The 20,660-nt window shown below is 36.8% G+C and overlaps 1 protein-coding gene across 1 annotated transcript in view; it reads right to left on the bottom strand.

The window, feature by feature from the left end:
- The window catches only part of OstDelta (oligosaccharide transferase delta subunit), a 279,105-nt gene that overhangs the window by 23,793 nt on the left and 234,652 nt on the right, over positions 1 to 20,660 (bottom strand). The window contains exons 16-17 of the mRNA XM_090384636.1: positions 19,045 to 19,120; positions 13,882 to 14,020 (exon numbers count right to left, since the gene is read on the bottom strand). Coding sequence (XP_090240762.1) covers positions 13,884 to 14,020; positions 19,045 to 19,120 — 213 coding nt within the window. The 3' untranslated portion in view covers positions 13,882 to 13,883. The remainder of the gene's footprint in view (positions 1 to 13,881; positions 14,021 to 19,044; positions 19,121 to 20,660) is intronic.

Raw genomic sequence — 20,660 nt, 5'->3', positions numbered from 1 at the left:
ACAATACTATATTCAACAGCCTATCAAATATTTGTTTTGATGATCTTTGCTTGTAGTATTTAAAGCTGCCTTTTTGAATTAATTCAAACTAATCAAAAAGTTGCATAACACAATTCAATTCAGGTTTTGAATTTCATTGTAGATGTATTTTGAACACAATCTGTACAAAACCCTATATCACTGGTTGGGGAAATGGCAGTGACTTTGTTAAGGTGTTTGTGCAGTGAAGCATCAATATCTAAGTAAAGGTACCTTGAAAGAACTACTTGTGACTATTCTCAAAATTGTGAGCAAGGGCTTCCACACCCTTTACCCACTGAGAGTAGCAAAGGGTAGGATAACCTTGCATCTTTAATTTCCAATGACATGGAAGGAAAACCTTCATCACAGTTCTAAGAACTACTAGGATTCCATGGAAGCATTGGGATGCAGTCAATTCCTGCATTCAGATCACTTCAAAGTTTACCACAGCCATGTGAATTTTTTCATAATTTAGTTAAAGAATTGTAACAAAATTATGAAAAATTCACGATTTCCTAAATTCCCATTTTAATGCAGTTTTACTTTTTTTTTTTTTTTTTTTGCAAAAAGATGGGAAGCGTGTTACTATCTCTAGTATTAATTGAGAGACTCAGAAATGTTCAAATCGAGTTAAAAAAAAAACAAAAAAAAAAACAGTTTCTGTCATAAATCTGGAAAGCTGGCAACTATATACTTTATAACAATACTACATTCAACAGCCTATCAAATTTTTGTTTTGATGGTCTTTGCCTGTAGTATTTAAGCTGCCTTTTCGAATTAATTCAAAGTAATCAAAAAGTTGCATAACTCAAATTCAATTCTGGATTTCATTGTAGATGTATTTTGAACAATCAGTATAAAAATCCAAACCAAACTCTATATCATTGGAGAAATGGTAGTGACTTCAAAATATATTGCATTTCAATAACCAATACAGAATTAATGAGGATTTACTAACATTCTTATCTTTACAGATATTTCAAACTCATTTAAATCCAACTGGACATATTTTGTCCCTCGAATCAACAAAGTTTTACTGTATTGTGTAAAGGCTTAAACTGCTTTCTCATTTTAAAATGTTTGTGCAGTGAAGCATCAATATATAAATAAAGGTACCCTGAAAGAACTACTTGTGACTATTCTCAAAATTGTGAGCAAGGGCTTCCACACCCTTTACTCACTGAGAGTAGCAAAGGGTAGGATAACCTTGCATCTTTAATTTCCAATGACATGGAAGGAAAACCTTCATCGCAGTTCTAAGAACTACTAGGATTCCATAGAAGCCTTGGGATGCAGTCAATTCCTGTATTCAGATCACTCAATTACTCTCAACACATTAACAGCAACAACCATATCATCTAAAAATAATTAAGCTCACCACAGCCATATTCTTTAAAAAAATTGAGAAAAAAAAAAAAGGCACAATTTCTTAAATTGCCATTTTAAAGCAGTTTTACTATTTTGTGTAAAAAAAGGTGGAAACTATGGTAATAACTCTAGTATTACAGTGTGGGAAAGTAGATTCTCTGTCATAAATCTGGCAACTATGTACTTTATAACAATACTATATTCAACAGCCTATCAAATATTTGTTTTGATGGTCTTTGCTTGTAGTATTTAAAGCTGCCTTTTTGAATTAATTCAAACTAATCAAAAAGTTGCATAACACAATCTGTACAAAACCCTATATCACTGGTTGGGGAAATGGCAGTGACTTTGTTAAGGTGTTTGTGCAGTGAAGCATCAATATCTAAGTAAAGGTACCTTGAAAGAACTACTTGTGACTATTCTCAAAATTGTGAGCAAGGGCTTCCACACCCTTTACCCACTGAGAGTAGCAAAGGGTAGGATAACCTTGCATTTTTAATTTCCAATGACATGGAAGGAAAACCTTCATCACAGTTCTATGAACTACTAGGATTCCATGGAAGCATTGGGATGCAGTCAATTCCTGCATTCAGATCACTTCAAAATTTACCACAGCCATGTGAATTTTTTCATAATTTAGTTAAAGAATTTTAACAAAATTATGAAAAAATTCACAATTTTCTAAATTCCCATTTTAATGCAATTTTACTATTTTTTTTTTTTTTGCAAAAAGATGGGAAGTGTGGTACTATCTCTAGTATTAACTGAGAGACTCAGAAAGATTCAAATCAAGTTAAAAAAAAAAAAAAAAACAGTTTCTGTCATAAATCTGACAACTATGTACTTCATAACAATACTATATTCAACAGCCTATCAAATTTTTGTTTTGATGGTCTTTGCCTGTAGCATTTAAGCTGCCTTTTCAAATTAATTCAAAGTAATCAAAAAGTTGCATAACTCAATTCAATTCAGATTTTGGATTTCATTGTAGATGTATTTTGAACAATCAGTATAAAAATCCAAACCAAACTCTATATCATTGGAGTGACTTCAAAATGTATTGCATTTCAATAAGCAATACAGAATTAATGAGGATTTACTAACATTCTTATCTTTACAGATATTTCAAACTCATTTAAATCCAACTGGACATATTTTGTCCCTCGAATCAACAAAGTTTTACTGTATTGTGTAAAGGCTTAAACTGCTTTCTCATTTTAAAATGTTTGTGCAGTGAAGCATCAATATATAAGTAAAGGTACCCTGAAAGAACTACTTGTGACTATTCTCAAAATTGTGAGCAAGGGCTTCCACACCCTTTACTCACTGAGAGTAGCAAAGGGTAGGATAACCTTGCATCTTTAATTTCCAATGACATGGAAGGAAAACCTTCATCGCAGTTCTAAGAACTACTAGGATTCCATGGAAGCCTTGGGATGCAGTCAATTCCTGTATTCAGATTACTCAATTAAGGCAATTACGTTTGCTGCCACCTATATTTGAGAGATTGCATTTAATGTGCTATAATTTTTAAATTTGTTGAGAAATAACTCTGCAATTCAGAGCTGAAAACAAACACTAACTTTTGTGCTGAGCCGTGAATCATAACAAACCTCAATTTTATCAAGTTGATACATAGATGTTAATAGTCCAGAGTTCAATAAGTGTGCTGACAGAATTAAGCAGTTCATTTCATGTGCCTTTATTTCTACACTACTTGTATACTGACCAGTTAAGAATAATAGAAATGTGTTACATTTGTGTGTTGCATGCAGCAAACATGTTAATTAGATATTTAAAATATCTAATTAACTAATTAATATTTAAAATATCTAATAAAATATCTAAGTGATCATAGGGTATGATTAAATTCCCTATGATCACTTTTAACAAGTATTAACATTTTATTACACATGACAGAACAAAAACCATAAACAGTATTTTAAAGCATAAATTTTAATTTACTGTATGGTATAGTTAGATGACACCTGTCCACTAGGCTCTTTTTTTTTTTATATATAACTTTGTGAAATTTTGCTGTTGTTGTAGCGGGATTTATTGGTGCAAGGGCTGCTATGGCCAAATTGTGCCTGTTACTTTCGAGTGTTCATCAACACATTAGAGATGGGTCTAGAAGTGGTTGCATACATTTATCATTTTTAGATAAATAAACAATTCTGATAAATTGGCATCATCTCCAAGTATATGTCTTAGTTGCAGTGGTTTTTGTGAATTTAGTAGCGATCTGAAACATGCAATTCTAGCTGAATGGTAATGTGCACACAAGATGATAATATGCTTCACGGTAAGTGTGGAACTATGATGCGAGCAAAGTGGAGGATCTTCACCTAGCAGTAAAAATAGGTGTGTTAGATGTGTATGGCCGATTTTTGCAGGCACAACCTCTTTGTAGGGCATTCACACCACTTAAAGAGAGTCTGTGTATATTATGATCTGGGTGTTTAGAGGATCGTTAAGGGCATTTAAAGCCATTTTGATTACATACAGTTCAGCAGTAAAAACACTGCATTCAAGTGGTAACTGGACAGAAACAGTGGTTGTAGGACTGATTACTCCAGCTCCCACGGATATATCAGTTTTGGAGCCATCTGTATATATTTGGAGACTGTGAGCATTGGCCAATGCGTGAGCTGCATGTAACTGTCTAAGATTGTGGTTCGATAGGGAGTGTTTTCCACACTGAAGAAAATAGTTACCACAAAGAGGTACATACATTGCTTGTGGTGCTTGTACTGCATCTGCAGCTTGAGATATATTTCCAAGACAGATGCCCCAGTCTTCTGTTAACTCTTGTAGCTGGATACCTGCAGGTTTATTTTCATTGGGTTTGTTTCTGTATGTTTTCCCACTGAGGTTCAAAGAGATATTTCCAGATGGGGTGAGAAGGGAGGCTATGTAATTTGACTGCATAGCTAAGAAACAATACTTTTTTCCTAAGATTTAGTGGAGACTTATTGGCATCTATATGCAAACTTTGTACTGGGATGTCTTAAAAGCTGCAGAGACAATTCTGAGAGCACTGTTGGACTGGATTGAGCCAAGCCAAAGCTGTCTTACATGCAGAATCATAAACTGGAGCTCCACAATCTAGGGGAGATCTTATTAAGGTTCAATATAGGTGCAGAATTGTGAAGCCATCGGCTCCTCATGCAATGGAAGAGATAACTTTGAGGATATTCATCTTTTTCATGCACTGCATCCGTAATTCCCTTATATGCTGAACCTGAAAAGTAAGTTTAGTGTCGAGTACTAGTCCCAAGAACCGGATATTGTTACTACGTGGTATTTGTTGGATTCCTAACCTTAGTTCAGGATCTGGATGGAGCTGATGCTTTTTGCAAAAGTGGACAGCAGTTTTTTTTTTTTTTTTTGCAGAGAGGTGATAGCCATTGTGGGATGCCCATGATTGTATTTTATTTATCAAGAGCTGCAATTGATGCTTGATTGAGTGCATATTTTGTGAGTGGCAGGATATTGTAAGGTCATCTGCATATAGATAGGTGTCAACATTAACTGGAATGTTCTCTGTTCCATTGTTTAGCTTAACTGAACAGCATCACACTAAGAACTGATCCTTGTGGGACCCCTTCTTCTTGGACAAATTTGCAGGATAGATTTGCAGTAATGCACTTGAAAGGTTCTGTTTTGTAGAAAGGTCTGTATGATTAGTATAACTGACCATGTTGTCTTCTGGCATACAGATTTTGAAGAATGCCGTAGCAGCAGGTGGTATCAAAGGCTTTCTCTATATCCAGGCACACCATGACAACATGTTTTTTTATGGATAAAAGCATTCCGTATATTAGATTCTGCATTGATCATAAGATCTAGAGTTGACCGATTTTTTCTAAAGCCGTACTGGTTCCCGTTCATTATCGAATGAGCAAGATAGGTACCACACTAATCGAGCGTGAATCATTTTTTCTAATGTCTTACCAGGGCAACTACTAAGAGATATTGGCTGATAGTTTTGTGGATTTGATTGTTCCTTTCCAGGTTTAGCAAAGGCTAGGATTATTGAGTGGCACCAAGAAAGAGGGTAGTAGCCTTCAAAGCTTTCTTCTTTAGGTGTTTGAGCATGATATATATATAGTGTATCCCATCAGACCCCAAAGAACTATTAGCTGATCTATTTAAGGAGCTCTCTAGTTCGAGTAATGTAAAAGGTCGATTATAGGGAAGAGATGCCGTCGTATAGAAGGTCAGCTTATACTTTTCTGCATTGGCTTTTATCTGTTTAGAGGTTGACTCATATATAGATGTGGCAGAGATTTCAGAAAAGGATTCTGCTAGAGCATTTGCAATTTCTATTGGAGAGGAGAAATCTTTACTCTTCCAACTTATAATAGGTGTTGATTCCCGGTGATATTTACCATTCAGCTTTTTGATTTTGTTCCAGATTTTTCTGTTCTCTGTATTTTTATTAATGGTGGAAGCAAACCAGATCCAAGAATCTTTTTTCTGCATGTAACGTGACTTAGCTTTAGGTTTCTTAAAATTTATCAGGTTGTCAGTTGTTGGGTTCTTGCAAAATAGATTTCATGCTTTATTCTGTTCTTTTTTGGCATCACGGCATGCATCATTCCACCAGACATTGGAGAACAATTCTATGAGAACCAACTCTGGTTTTGGGTATAGAGAATATTGCAGCTGTTATTATCTGTGTAGTAATGTGGTCAGTAACATCACCTATAGGCTGGATTTTGATGACTTGATCATCAAAGGAAATTGCATTGGTGAACTTGTTCCAATCTGCCTTGGTAAATTTCCATTTTATGTGGCTGGCTATATGTGAGGTTCTATTTGTTTGCAATTTGCAAATGATTGGATAATGATCACTTAAAACTAACCACTGAATAATTGGGAACAGTTTTGGAGAACATATTGATAGGTCTACGGCAGTAGATACTCCCATGGGAAAGTGAATATAAGTGTTAGCACCAGTATTTAATAATGTGAGATTCTGGTTTTCTAGAACTGTTTCAATGAGTTTTCCTCATTTGTCTATCTTGGGAAATCCCCACATAAGATGGTGCCCATTGAAATCTCCTAGCAGAATGAAGGGTGATGGAAGCTGCTTTACAAGATCCTCCAGCTCTTTTACAGTAAATTCTTTGTTTGGGGAGAGGTACACAGAGACTAAGGTTAGCATAAAACTCAAAACAATATATACCACTACAGCCTATAATGTGGTCTGCAGAGGGATCTGTTTTGTAGGAACCTTGTTGTCAACAAGTATGGCTACGCCTCCTCTTGTTGAGTTAGTACTGCTTCTGTCTTGTTGGTAGATACTATAATTTTTAATCACTGGAGTCATCTGTGGAGTTACATTGGTTTCTTGCAGACAGATGATAACTGGACTATGCTGTTTGATTATATTATAAATATCAAAAATATTGCTTCGTAGACCTCTACAGTTTCATTGTATAATGTTCTGCATTATTTAGTTTTAGAGGTTGTAGATGGTTCTTGTCTGTTTTTTTGTATCCAGCCTGTTTGAATCGATCTAGTTTCATCCTTTCTTTTTTCTGGAAGGCAGGGCGCCCAATGTCCATGTCGTCTTCTGTGTGTAAATCTAAAATGGCCTCTTCTTGCAGGATACCAGAATCAATATCCATATTTCCTGAGCATGGTTGGTCTGCAGTGTTTGATGCTGATGCTTTCGATTTTGCAATTTCTGGCACATAGTATCAGTTGCAGTTGGTGGGACTGTTAGCAGAGTATTGCTAGTGCAAGTTACTTTACATTGTTCTGTAGATGGTGGTTGTGGGGATGAAAGCACTGATTGAGCCCAATCAGTAATTGAAATGGATGGGGATACTGTGACTGCTGTTTGTGTACCAGTTGACTGATATTTTTTGGTTGCTGCAGCATAGGTAACTTTTGGCATGTTGAGCATAACTTGCTTTCTAGCTCCTTGGTAGGTGACCTTTTTGTTCGACTTTGTATTTTTGGATATTTTTTCCTGCCCTCCAGAGTTCACTGCTTTTGAATACGCTGGTTGCTGGCCCTTACAATTTGGGCATTGTGGCAATTCTGCAGTGCAGTCTGTTTGTGAATGGGCTTTGGAGCCGCAGTTCGGGCAGATGGCGTCCCCTCGACATACTGTTTGTGAGTGTCCAAATTTTTGACACTTGAAACATCTGATTGGATTGGGAATGTAGGAATGTACTCAGTAGTTAAGTCATCCAGCTTTCACACACGATGGTAAGGTTGGTGTACTCCGTAGCCGAGTGGTCAGGAGCGTGAGTGCAGTAGCACACGCTCTTTGAGTAGACCAGAGTTCAAGCCCCTGACTGCTAAATATGGTCGATCTGCCAACCCGCACTAGACCAGCATGGCAGATTATGGTCCATTTCCCTCAGCATTAATTGCTGAGGAGGCTTTCATCCTGCAGTGGTCAGTTTACCTTTTTACTAAATGTTAGAATAATGTTCCTAGTGGGAACAAGTTCACCATCTTTTTTGAACATTATTCATTTAGCTTGAACGACTTTTTGCTCTTGTAATTCTTCTACTATCTCATCTTCAGTGACATCCATCAGATCCCTCTCTGCTATTACTTGTTTGGACTATTTAATGTAGCATGAGGGGTGACCTGTACAGATATTTCGCCAAAAGTTGACAATTTCAGTAGAGCCTGAGAATGCTGATGTTTAGCTGTTTCAATAGTAGATCTCCAGATTGTCTTTTCACCATTTTCGGTGAAACAGCCACACTTTCTAAACATTTCTGAATTAGAAAAGGTGAAAGAGCACTCATAGGCTTGGATGAAAGAGAAAGTAATATGAGGAATGTTGGATATTCCTGTCGATTCTAATTTTTGCATAGTCTCTTAGATTGGGATGCATCACATTCGGTTTCATTCATGTCATGACTTCAGTGTCTGGACTCAAGTGCTGGGTAGTGGTTGCAATCCACGGTTGCTCCTTTTAGCCCTGGAGGATAACTTTTACCCCAGGTTACCAGCCCTGCCACGTGGAGGCAGGAGCAGTGCCACCAGTGACCAAGCGAGAAGAGATTAGTGGTTAGCGTGTTATGTAGGTTTGTTCTATATACAGGAAGAAGAAAGGTATCTTTCCTTTTTTTTTGAAAAGCTTACTTCTTTATCGAGAAGAGCAGAAAAGAAATAACTTAGTAAACAAACACTTGAAAATTCTCTGAAAATAGCTAAGGCACTTTAAGATTCGTTTAAGTCATTTCATGCTTATGACTGGCCTTCCAGATCTCAGTTTATCATTCACTAAGCCACATATCCAGTTCATCCCTTCTTCGACTGTAACTCTGCTTCAACCATTTGTCTTTAAATGGAAACAAATAAAGTTTAAGCTATAAAGCTCATAAGGACTTTAAGGACATATTGTATTATTAAACCAGCATTCTTGCAAGATATCCTGTTCGTGAGGAAAAGCAAAAACTCTGAAGTTTTCTGAGCAATGTAGACAGGGTGCTAGAGCAGGTCATGGCGTTTTTGTCAACAATATACAGGAATTTTGCTAGCAGGGAAAAGGAGGTGATTATCCCTTTATAAAAAGAAATGGTCAGGCCATGCCCTGAGTACTGTGTACAGGTCTGGAGGCCTCATCTCAGGATGTAGATTTGCTTGAGCGTGTACAGAGAAGGGCAACAAGATTGGTGAGTGGAACGAACTAGGAACCTGAGAGGTGATCTGATTGAGGTGTACAAGGCCTTGACTGGGTCGAGCACACTGAATTCTGATGGGATTCTTCCACTTGCTCAGATTACAAACCTAAGGGGACATAAAATCAAATTGAGGAAAGACAGTTGTAGAATAGATATGTGGAAATTTGCTTTCTTGCATCACATGCCTCTATTACTTTAACTCGAAACAGGATGGTCATGATTTTAAGGTGAACAAGTCACCACAGATTCAAGTAAATAATATAAACGGAAAAGAGTTATTTTTCTATTTTTAAAGATTTGAAAAACCATAATACCGTGAGTAAGGATTCCACATCTATTAGCCAACAAGAAGTAGCAAAAGATAGGATAATCTTGGAACCTTAATCTACAATGACATTGAAGGAAAGTTGTAACTGCAGTAATAACATTAAAAATAGTAAGAGAGGCATGTGATGCAAGAAAGCATGCGAATCAGCTTATGTAGCATCAGCCAAAAAAAAAAAATTTCACACAACCATTTCCACTAAACGTTTGTACAGTTCCTCCTTGAATTTATTTAAGCTATCAACTTTCACGACAGATGGAAGTTTGTTCCAGCAATTAACCACCCACTGGCTAAAGGCAAATTTCCACACATCTATTCTACAACTGTCTTTCCTCAATTTGAATTTATGCCCCCTTAGGTTCATAATCTGAGCAAGTGGAAGAATCCAACCACAATTCAGTGTACTCAACCCATTCAAGGCTTATACAGTTCAATCAGATCACTTCACAGGTGCCTAGTCTACAGCCACTGCAATTTACATAACTTTAGCTTCCCTTGGTAAGAGGCCCCTTCATTCCACTCACCAATCTTGTAGCACTTCTCTGTACACACTCAAGCAAACCTATGTCCTTGCTAAAATGAGGCCTCCAGACCTGTATGCAGTATTCAAGGCGTGGCCTCATTGCCTTATACAAAGGGATAATCACCTCCTTTTCCCTGCTAGCAAAATTCCTGTATATCATTGAACAAAACCCCATGACCTGCTCTGGCAGCCTGTCTGCATTGCTCAGAAAACTTCATATCCGACTGCACAATTACTCCTAGGTCCTTTTCATTTTCCACTACCATGAGTGTAGTATCACCCCGTTGATAGGTTACTCCCAGGTCTTTTTCATTTTGTACCACCCTAAGTGTAGTGCCACACAGTACGTTCCTCTGGGTAACTTACTTCTACCAGTACGCAGTACTTTTTTATGTTTGCATCTGTCAATGTTAAACTTTAGTTGCCACTTCTCAGCCCATCTGCCCAAATTTTTCTAGAACCTGTTGCAGTAGCACACTGCCATACTGTCATTAACAACCTTGCCGACCTTTGTATCACCTGCAAACTTCGACACCAAGCCTTTATCAATATCATTGATAAATATACAAATCAACAATGGGCCCAATACTGAACCCTCTGGGACTCCACTAATAACGTCAGTTCACAAAGAGCAGCGTCCATTGATTACAACTCTCTGGTCTTCTCCCACTCAACCACCCTTTTATGCATTGTAGCAATTTACCCTTAATACCATTCTGCTCCAATTTGTACAGTAGTCATCCATGCGCAACAGCATTGAAAGCTTTCCTGAAATCCAAGTATATTATATCAAAATTATTTTTTGCATCCAGTTCCTTTGTAACCACATCATATTATCCAATCAAATTTGTCAGACAACACTTTCCCTTAACCCACGCAGTGTCAGAATTATTGCTGCAATCTTGTCTAGATGATCAATGGAATCACTGGTTAAAGATGCAATGCATCTTTAACTACTACTACTACTCATGTCACCCTTCAATCCCCCTTTGTGAATTGGGGATACATTTGCACATCTCGAGTCAGTGGGGACTTCCCACGAGTCCAAAGATGCTCTCATAATTATGGCTAAGGGTTTGCTTAGTTTCTTTGTTGCCTCCTTTAATATAACTGGAAGGATCCCATACACTCCCAGGTGCCTTTCTTATGTTTAACTTCAACAATTTCTCCTCCACTTTGCTCTCATTTATTACAAAATCATTAAGCACCCTGTTACAGTTTGATAAACTTCTGGTATTTTCCTCCCTTAATGGCTCCTCACGTGTGAATGTAGAGGCAAAATACTCATTCAGGTTGTTAGCTATCTGGGCAGGATAATCAGCAGTCAAACCATTGATATCAAGTGGACCAATCTGATTCATCCCCTTGCTTTTAGAGTTTACATAAGTAAAGAAATCCTTGCTGTTTTTCTTAGCATCCTTTGCCAAAGATTTCTCGTAATCTGCCTCCGCTTGCCTAATCTCTTTTGTGATTTGATTACAGACCAGCTTATATCTGCCATAGGCTTCTGTGTCACCTGATAATTTATATGCATCCCATGCATTTTTCTTCTCTGCCACGAGCCTCATTAGTTCATCTGACAACCAATTAGGTCTAAACCTTGAACAACATTTCTTATTCAGTATGAAAAGTCTAGTAGTTTCCACGATTAATTCCTTGCATTCTTCCCACTTACAATTTGCTGTTGGCAACATCATCAGTTGGTCCCACTGTACAGAATTTAAAAACTCTCTGAGACCACTGTAGACACCTTTACGGAAGAAAAAACCCTTCCCTTTACCCCTGATGTTAATTATATCTTTAAGTAAATCCCACATCAGTATACAGTGATCACTGCCACTTAGTGGTTCCTTTACTGCAAATTCTTAATACACGAATAATCACTGCTGATAACCAGATCAAGAGTATTACCCTCTCTGGTTGCCTATCGAACATGATGCTGAAGAAAACAATCATCCAATAAATCAACAAAAGTCTTGCTAGTGTGCAAGTGACCAATCCACAAGTTCCAGTCACTATCTGGGAAGTTAAAATCCCCCATTATAAGGCATTCTGATTTACGAGCCCACTATTTCTCTGTACAGTTTTTTGTTGTATAAATTAGAGTCATTAGGCCTATAACACACTCCTCTTATTTTTGCTTTCCCAGGGCTTATGTCAACACCAAACTGACTCAACATTGCACTGTCCATCTATGTCAGCTGGATGCACTTCCTTAGATTTTCTGTTTTTCTTAATTAACAGTATAACCCCCTCCTCCCTTTCTATCCTTTCTGTACACATTGTACTCCTGAAATTCCAATTCTGCATTCTTAATATCTGTGTGACACCATGTTTCTGATATCCCAACAATATTGCCATTTAATGTCTTGACCAGCACTTCAAATTCGCCAAATTTATTTACTATACTTCTAGCATTATTGTACATGCACCTATTGTTATTCACCCTAACATAGCCATTTTTTTTATTTGTTTCATGATGACTGCCATCAGTTCCTGAAACCTCCGGCACCTCTTCCAGGCTGCTGCTCATTCTAATAGAAGTAGTGCAAGAATCACCTTCATCCCTGCCTGCAGCTACTTTTAACCTTTTAGTCTATGAATCCCCCTCCAAGCTAGCAGTTTTCCGACCCACCTAATGCTGCTTCGATAGCATTAGCAAACACTAGTGCACCCTTTCTCTTTAAGTGTATCCCAACCCTTTAGAGGCAGTCTCGCCTGTTAACAAGCACAGACCAGGCTGAAAAAAATTCTACCCCTTGAGACTTGCACAATCCCTCCAGGGCTGAATTGATTGACAAGGCTCTCATTATATAATGCTTCCTATTGTGTCTGGGCAGAATTGCAGACACCTTCAAATTTAACCCTAATTCACGACTTTTTTTCAACATTGACCTGTACTTATTAAGTAAATCTGCAGATCTCCTACTCTTAATGTCACTGGTGCCAATGTGTACAACAATATTACCCTTTGTGCCCTTAAAAGATGATATCTGCTCCACAACTTCAACTTTTACACCTGGCAGACATAACCTGGCCCTATTCCACCTATCCTTTTTTATATAGTATATTACCTGTCTCCCTGAAAATAGAGTCACCAACAGTAACTAACACCTGTGGGACCAGTGCATTCTACCTTGGAGATTGCCGCTGTGTTGCCTGATGCACAAGAGTGAGCTCTGGTGTTGAGTTGCCGAGCTGAGAGTCTGATGGGCCCCTTATATTAATTTCTTAAAGCATCTACTTGACACCTCAAGCTCTCATAGATGGCAATCAGAATGCTGAGTTGACGCCTAATTTCTAGACTCTGCACCTAGCACACACAAAGACATCCTCCTTGGCTAGATCATGTTCTGTTCCAGAGAGTTTGGCAAACATTTCACAGGTTGCACAATTTTTTAGGCTGTAATGCATTGGAGAATCACCCCCCTCAGCTGAGTCACAGCACTCCTACCACTTTGTGCCTGTTGCTTTGCTGCTCTAGTCTAGGGCATGATATTTAAAATTAATAAGATCAATAAACTGAATTAATTATCTATACTACACAATCTAATAGAATCCTAAATGCAGTGATGCATATTGTGCTATATAACTTTATCTTAGAGCTACTTAGTTACCACAATTAAAAATTTGAATTTCCTACCACTCTCTTACGAAAACAATGGCTGCAAGATTCGAACGAAACAATGGTTTTAAATATATTAAGAAGTAATCTACAAAAACTATCTAAATGAAAAATAACCAGAGTAACTAGAACTATAAGGCTACTTATAAAGTACAATATAAAATAACAATTAGATAAATAAAACGGCAAACACATCGCTTTTTTGGAGGCTTTAATTCACAGCTGTAATTTTTAAAGAGTCAGCACCCTTAACTAAAACAATGTTAAAAATACAGTGCAACATTTATCATCAATAAAATTTTAGCAACATTTGCATCTAAATGTTAATGTTTAGGTAATTATAATATTTACTTACCACTATTTCTTTGAAGAAGATATTCTGGCAAGGAGACTGTGTCCAGAAAGATAAGTAAATACTCCAAAGCCAGAGAGATATTTGAGAGTACTAAACATGTTCAACTTCAACCAGAACAGTACAAACAACCCAAATATTCCTGAACCAAAAGAAAAAAAAATTACTGAAATATAATTCTATTGAATATATTTAAAACTTGTATTTAAGTTTTGTTTTGTGATACAATATTACAGCCAAGAATAATAATTAAAATAATTATTATCTTTTGACAAAATCATAAAATGAACCCCATTTATGCACCATAAATGGGATTAATACATTACATCACTGCCTGAGACTTAAAATATAGTTAAAGACCAAAGTCTTTGAGAGATAAATAAAGGGTTGAGTTTAGACCAGTACTGAAACCTACTTTTAATCTTATTAAAAAAGAATTATATATTAACTTCATTTCACTCAAAAACTTGTATATACAAATATATCCATTGAGACCTTCCAAATCTGGATTAAACCACAACCTTTGTATCATATCTTTATTATCTTCAAAAGCATGAAAAAAACTTAAAGAATTTCAAAATAATTTTATTACTACTTCAAGTTGACAAGGCTTAGAATGATTTTGGAATATTTTGTAAAAAATTCTATTACAATACATTTAAAACTGAAACAGATGCAAGTAGTAGCTAAAGCACAAGTAAAATCAATGTTAATGCAACCATTAAAAATCTGTATCACTACATGTACAACCTATTTCTCCATTTTTATGAGGCCCTATCCTTGACTAAAAATGAATGTCTGTGACTGTATTCTGCTACGTCAATGATTTAGTCATATTCAATGCAAACTTTAATAATATCTCTAAGCTTATAGCAGATGGTTATAAAATAAGTTTCCCTATTCAGGAGACCTTAGTGTCAAAATGTTTACAGTTGGCGCAATGAAAATCGGTGGGTATGTCATTTAGGGTATGGGGAAGTCATTTGTAGAAGAAAAACACTTCAAATTTCCACCACCAGGGTAAAATGGTGCTGCGCACACGTAAACGTTGTCATTTACTTGCTGCTTACGCAAACAACATCCTGTTAGATAAAAATAGAAAGGCCAACGCCACCATCAATAACCATTATGGCTCTTACAAAAAAGGAATGTGCTCTATCTTGAGTGTTACTATATAAAAATGATAAAAGTATTAACATAATAACGTTGTCATTAATGAAATTTATAATGTGTATTATGAATTTTGCCGAATAGCTAAATATTCTGCATCCCTGTAAAGAACAGCCTATCTTCTTTCAAAGGCTTGAGTTAAATTTGAATTAAATGTCACCTGCACTGAGGTTAATTATGATAGCATCACTGGACTCAGGAGGGATTCCTTTGTGTGGGAAAAGTACCAAGTTACTGCCAACACATAAATGCAGTTCTTGTTGGGATATCAGAGACGTGGTGTCACACCAATAGGAGGAATGCAGAACTGGAATTTGGGGAGTACAATATGTACAGGAAGGATAGACAGGATAGGATGGGAGGAGGGGTTATGCTATTAGTTAAGAAACAGAAAATCCAAGGAAGTGCAACCAGTCGACATCGCTGGACAGTGCAATGTCGAGTCAGTTTGGTGTGACATAAGCATTGGGAGATCAAAATTGAGAGTGGGAGTGTGTTATAGGCCTAATGACTCTGATGAGCATAATAAGACTCCGTACAGGGAAATAGAGTGGGCCAGTAAACCAGAGTCTTATAATGGGGGATTTTAATTTCCCGGATATTGACTGGAATTTGTGGGTTGGTCACTCACACACAAGCAAGGCTTTTGTGGATTTATTGGATGATTGTTTTCTACAGCAGCATGTTCGGGAGGCAACTAGAGGGAGTAATACTCTTGATCTGATTATCAGTAGTGATTTTTCATGCATTAAGAATCTGAAGAATAAAGAACCACTAGGTGGCAGTGATCACAGTGTGCTGAAGTGGGATTTACTACCATCAGGGAAAAAGGGTTTTTGCTTTCATGAAAGCAACTACAGTGGTCTGAGACATTATTTAAATTCTATACGGTGGGACCAACTGATGATGTTACCAACAGCAAATTCAAAATGGGAAGCATTCAAAGAACTTATCTTGGAAGCTACTAGGCTTTACATACCAACTAAGAAATATTGTTCAAGGTTTAGGCCTAAATGGATGTCAAATGAACTAATGAGACATATGGCAGAGAAGAAAAATGCATGGGATACATATAAATTAATGGGTGACATGGCAGCCTATGATAGATATAAGCTGGTCTGTAACCAAGTCACAAAGAAGATTAGTCAGGCAAAGGCAGATTATGAGAAATCTTTGGCAAAGGATGCAAAGAAAAACAGCCAAGAGTTCTTTACTTATGTAAATTCTAGAAGGAAAGGGATGAATCAGATTGGTCCACTGGATATTAATGGTTCAACTGTTGATGATCCTGCTCAGGTGGCTACCAAACTAAATGAGTATTTTGCAACTACATTCACACATGAGGAGTTATTCAGGGAAGGGAATTAAACTCTGGCAGTGAGTTAAGATGATTTTGTAATAAACGAGAGGAAAGTGGAGGAGAAATTGTTGAAGATAAACATGAAAAAGGCACCCAGGGTGGATGGGATCTATCCAGTTATATTAAAGGAGGCAGCAAAGGAAGTAAGCAAACCCTTAGCCATAATTATGAGAGTTTCCTTGGAAGCTCTCATAATTATGGTTAAGGGTTTGCAACATTTGCACATCTCCAGTCCATGGGTAACTACCCATGGACTGGAGATGTGCAAAATGTGACCCCAATTCACAAAGGAGGATCAAAGGGTGACACAAGTAATTATACACCTGTTAGTTTAACTTCTGTTCCAGGAAAATTAATGGAGGCACTGGTTAAAGAAGCACTGCAGGAACAACTAGACAAGACTTCAGTTATAACTCGGACACAGCATGAGTTTGTTAAGGGGAAGTCTTGTTTGACCAATCTGATTGGATACTATGATGCAGTCACAAAGGAACTGGATGCAGGGAATAACTTTGATATTATATACTTGGATCTTACAAAGGCTTTTGATACTGTTGCACATGGAAGACTGCTGCACAAATTGGAGAAGTGTGGCATTGGAGGCAAATTGCTGCTATGGATAAAGGGATGGTTGAGTGGGAGAAGACAGAGTATTAATCAATGGACACTGCTCATCGTGGATTAATGTTATTAGTGGAGACCCTCAGAGTTCAATGTTGGGTCCATTGTTGTTTTCTGTACTTATAAATGATATTGATGATATATCAAGCTTAATGTCCAAGTTTGCAGATGGTACGAAGGTTGGCAGGGTTGTTAAGGACACTAACGACAGTACACTACTGCAACAGGATCTAGAAAAGTTGAGCAGATGGGCTGAGAGGTGGCAAATGTAAAGTACTATATATGGGAAGCAGTAGCTCCAGAGTAATATATGAACTCTGTGGTACTACACTGACAGTGGTAGAGAATGAAAAGGACCTGGAGGTAATTGTGCAGGCAGATATGAAGTTTTCTGAGCAGTGCAGATGGTTTGCAAGAGTAGCTCATTGTGTCTTGTCAATGATATACAGGAATTTTTCTAGCAGGGATAAGGAGGTGATTATCCCCTTGTATAAGGCAATGGTCAGGCCACATCTTGGATACTGTATACAGGTCTGCAGGCCTCATTTTAAGAAGGATGTAGAGCTGTTGGAACGACTACAGAGAAGGGTAACAAGATTAGTGAATGGAACAAAAGGTTGCTCTTACGAACAAAGGCTTAAGTTTTGCAGATTACAGTGTTTGGAGACTAGGCACCTGCGAGGTGATCTGATTGAGGTGTATGAAGCCTTGAATGGTTTGAGCATGCTCAGTGCTGATGGGACTCTTCCTCTTGCTCAGATTAATCACCGGAGAGGGCATAAATTCAAATTGAGGAAAGACAGGTAAAGATAGGATAGATGTGCGGAAGTTTGCCTTTAGCAGCAGGTAGTTGATTGGTGGAACAGACTTCCATCTTTTGTTGTGGAAGTTGATAGCCTAAATAATTTAAGGCTGAGCTGGACAGGTATTTGGAACGAATGGAGATGTGAAATCAGAGCGGGTTTTTTTTTTTTTTTTTTGGCTGATGCTGTATAAGCTTGCTTTCTTGCATCGTATGCCTCTACTAATGCTAATGCTAACTTATTTAGATAAAATTTGGCCTATTTTTCAAATTAGCAGTATTTTTGCCAATTGGATTTTAGTAAGAGGGCATGTTCTTTTTACATAAATAGTGAGTCTGAAAACACGTAAGTTCCTCATTGCCATACCAAGTTTGAGCCTCATGTACTCAGTAATGATTACAGAGAGTGAGGAGTTCCAACATCATGTTGTTCTTCAAAATGTGCTGGTGCCAACCCTCACTTTATTTCTTTCATTACTGGTGACAAATTATGGATGTATGGCTATGATTCAGAAAGACCCAGTCCTCTCAATGGAAGACTGTCTTCTCCAAGGCCTAAAAGGTCGAAGACAATCTTGATCAAATATGAAGATCATGCTTATTGCATTTTTTTGACCCGCAGTGCATTGTTCATTATCGTTTTGTCTTTGCAATCAAGAATACCACAAAAACTCTGCAGCACCTGTATAATGCTGTTTGTAGAAAACTGTCAGAAAAGTGAGCTAAATGAATCAGGCCCCTTAACTCTCAGCACTTTCCATCCAATCAAATCAACAATTCTTGTTCAAGTTATCTTCCTATGATTTATTTTTTGTTTCCCAAGCTTAAAATTCGTTTGAAAGGTCACAGATTTGCAAACACTGAGGAAATTATTCAGAATGCAACACAGGAATTCCAAACGAAGCCTATCAAGAATGCTCCTAGAAGTTGCAGAATAGCATTAAAATTGGTGTCAAGCATTTTAAAAAAATCCATCCAAACAGACAGTAAGATTGGCAATTTCCCAAATATTTGTTTGGCCTCCCAAACTTTCTGATCACAACTTGTGTGTCATTTATAGAGAAAAAAAGTCATATTAGTATTAATAATAAATAAACGCTGAAACATTGATAAAAAAAAAAAAAAAAACCTATAATAGAAACTCATAATTGGTTTAAATGGCTTAATTCTACAAGATACATATTTTATAAATATACTACAACTTATAAGTTACCTCCAAGTCCAAGATGGAATCCTAAGGCTCCAAGAGAAAAAGGAAAATTTGATAGATTTACACCTAGTTTCCCCCACTGTAAAACAATATTTATATTTTAGTTGACAAATATCAGTGGCAACAGCAATCGATAATAAGAAAAGCATTAAAGGTATTGTACAATATATAAAATCAAAGCACAATTCAATTCTTAGGATATCTAAAATCTGCATCTAAGCACCTCTGTGAAAATATAATAGTTTGTCATTCACTTGGACAGTCTGGATTCAAATCCCATCAAAAATTGGAGGAATTCTCTTTAGTTAGTTAGCTAATCTCAGGTGGAAGGAGATTAGCTAACTAACTGAAGTTAATATTTGATCACTGTTCTACATTTTGTTTAAAGCACTGCTTTGATGCAAAATAACAAAGTTTCTTATTTCAGTGGTTGCTGAAATTCAGAAGCAATGAAAATATTCAAAATTTGGAAATATTTATTTTATTAAGATGACTAATGTTGAAGACTGAAATTTAGCTAAAGAAAGAGCCAAACTTATTTGGACTAAACAAAGAAAGTTTCTGCCAAGATGTGTTCTACAAAGCACTAAAATTTGTTTTTCGATTAAGTAAATGAAATAAGGGAAGGTGATGGCTGCTTTAATTTATTTTTTAAATTTAATTTTCTTTACATATTTTTTGGCAGGTGCTATCTATATAAGATTATTTTCTTCCATCGGTTTGTCAATATATTGAAATAATAATGGGCAACAAAGCATAGGTGTTTCAGGTTGATGGAAAATTCATCAAAATCCTATTGCAGAATTCCTGCAACCTGATCCTGAAAACGGCATCCAATTTTTTTGCATGTACAATTATTCATAAAACACATCTGTCTTATAAAAAGATGAATCTGCATTGGTAAAGTGCCAAAACAGAATTTTGAGCTAGTTGGAATGACAAGCTTTTTGGAAATTTTTACCTCTTTTTGATTAACAGATGAAATTGTTTTACAAATAGTTTAAACAGCCTTCATCACTTTCATTAGCTTATTTTTAAATTCAGCTAGTGATTTTGTAAGTTACAACTTACTAGCTGTACTGCAATTGTAACAGTGTTTTGGTGCAAATATCATAGCACGTAATGTGTAGCACAATGGAATAGTAGGGTTTTAATTGTGATACATAAGTAGCGGGAAGGTTCTAATCACTTTGTGCTTAGCTGAGGAATTTTAGTTTTTAGTAAGGATATACCTAATTTAACACCGCAATCATAATGGTATAGCGTAATACATATCACTTATCATTTCATTTCAGAATCTATTGGCTTAGTGTAGTATTGTCAATTACTCAATTAAATTTATTAATTTTCATTGTTAATCAATTAAATTGTATTTAAATGGAAATCATGCCCCAGACTAAAACAGCAAAGCAATGGGCTCAAAGAAGAACTGAAGGTGATTCTCCAACAAATTACAGCCTAACAAAATGTGCAACTTGTGAAATTTTGCAGACCTTTTTGATCCAGCCAAGAGGGATCACTGTGTATGCTAGGGAGGGTGAAGAAACAAGGCACCAACTCAGCATTTGAGAGTCTGAAGAGTAGGGTAGATGTCCTTGAAGGAATTAAAACAGTTGGTG

This window comes from Mastigoproctus giganteus, chromosome 11, assembly GCF_048544385.1.
Source record: "Mastigoproctus giganteus isolate SK-2022 chromosome 11, ASM4854438v1, whole genome shotgun sequence".
Taxonomy (NCBI): domain Eukaryota; kingdom Metazoa; phylum Arthropoda; class Arachnida; order Uropygi; family Thelyphonidae; genus Mastigoproctus; species Mastigoproctus giganteus.
This window is presented reverse-complemented; position numbering and strand designations above follow the sequence as displayed.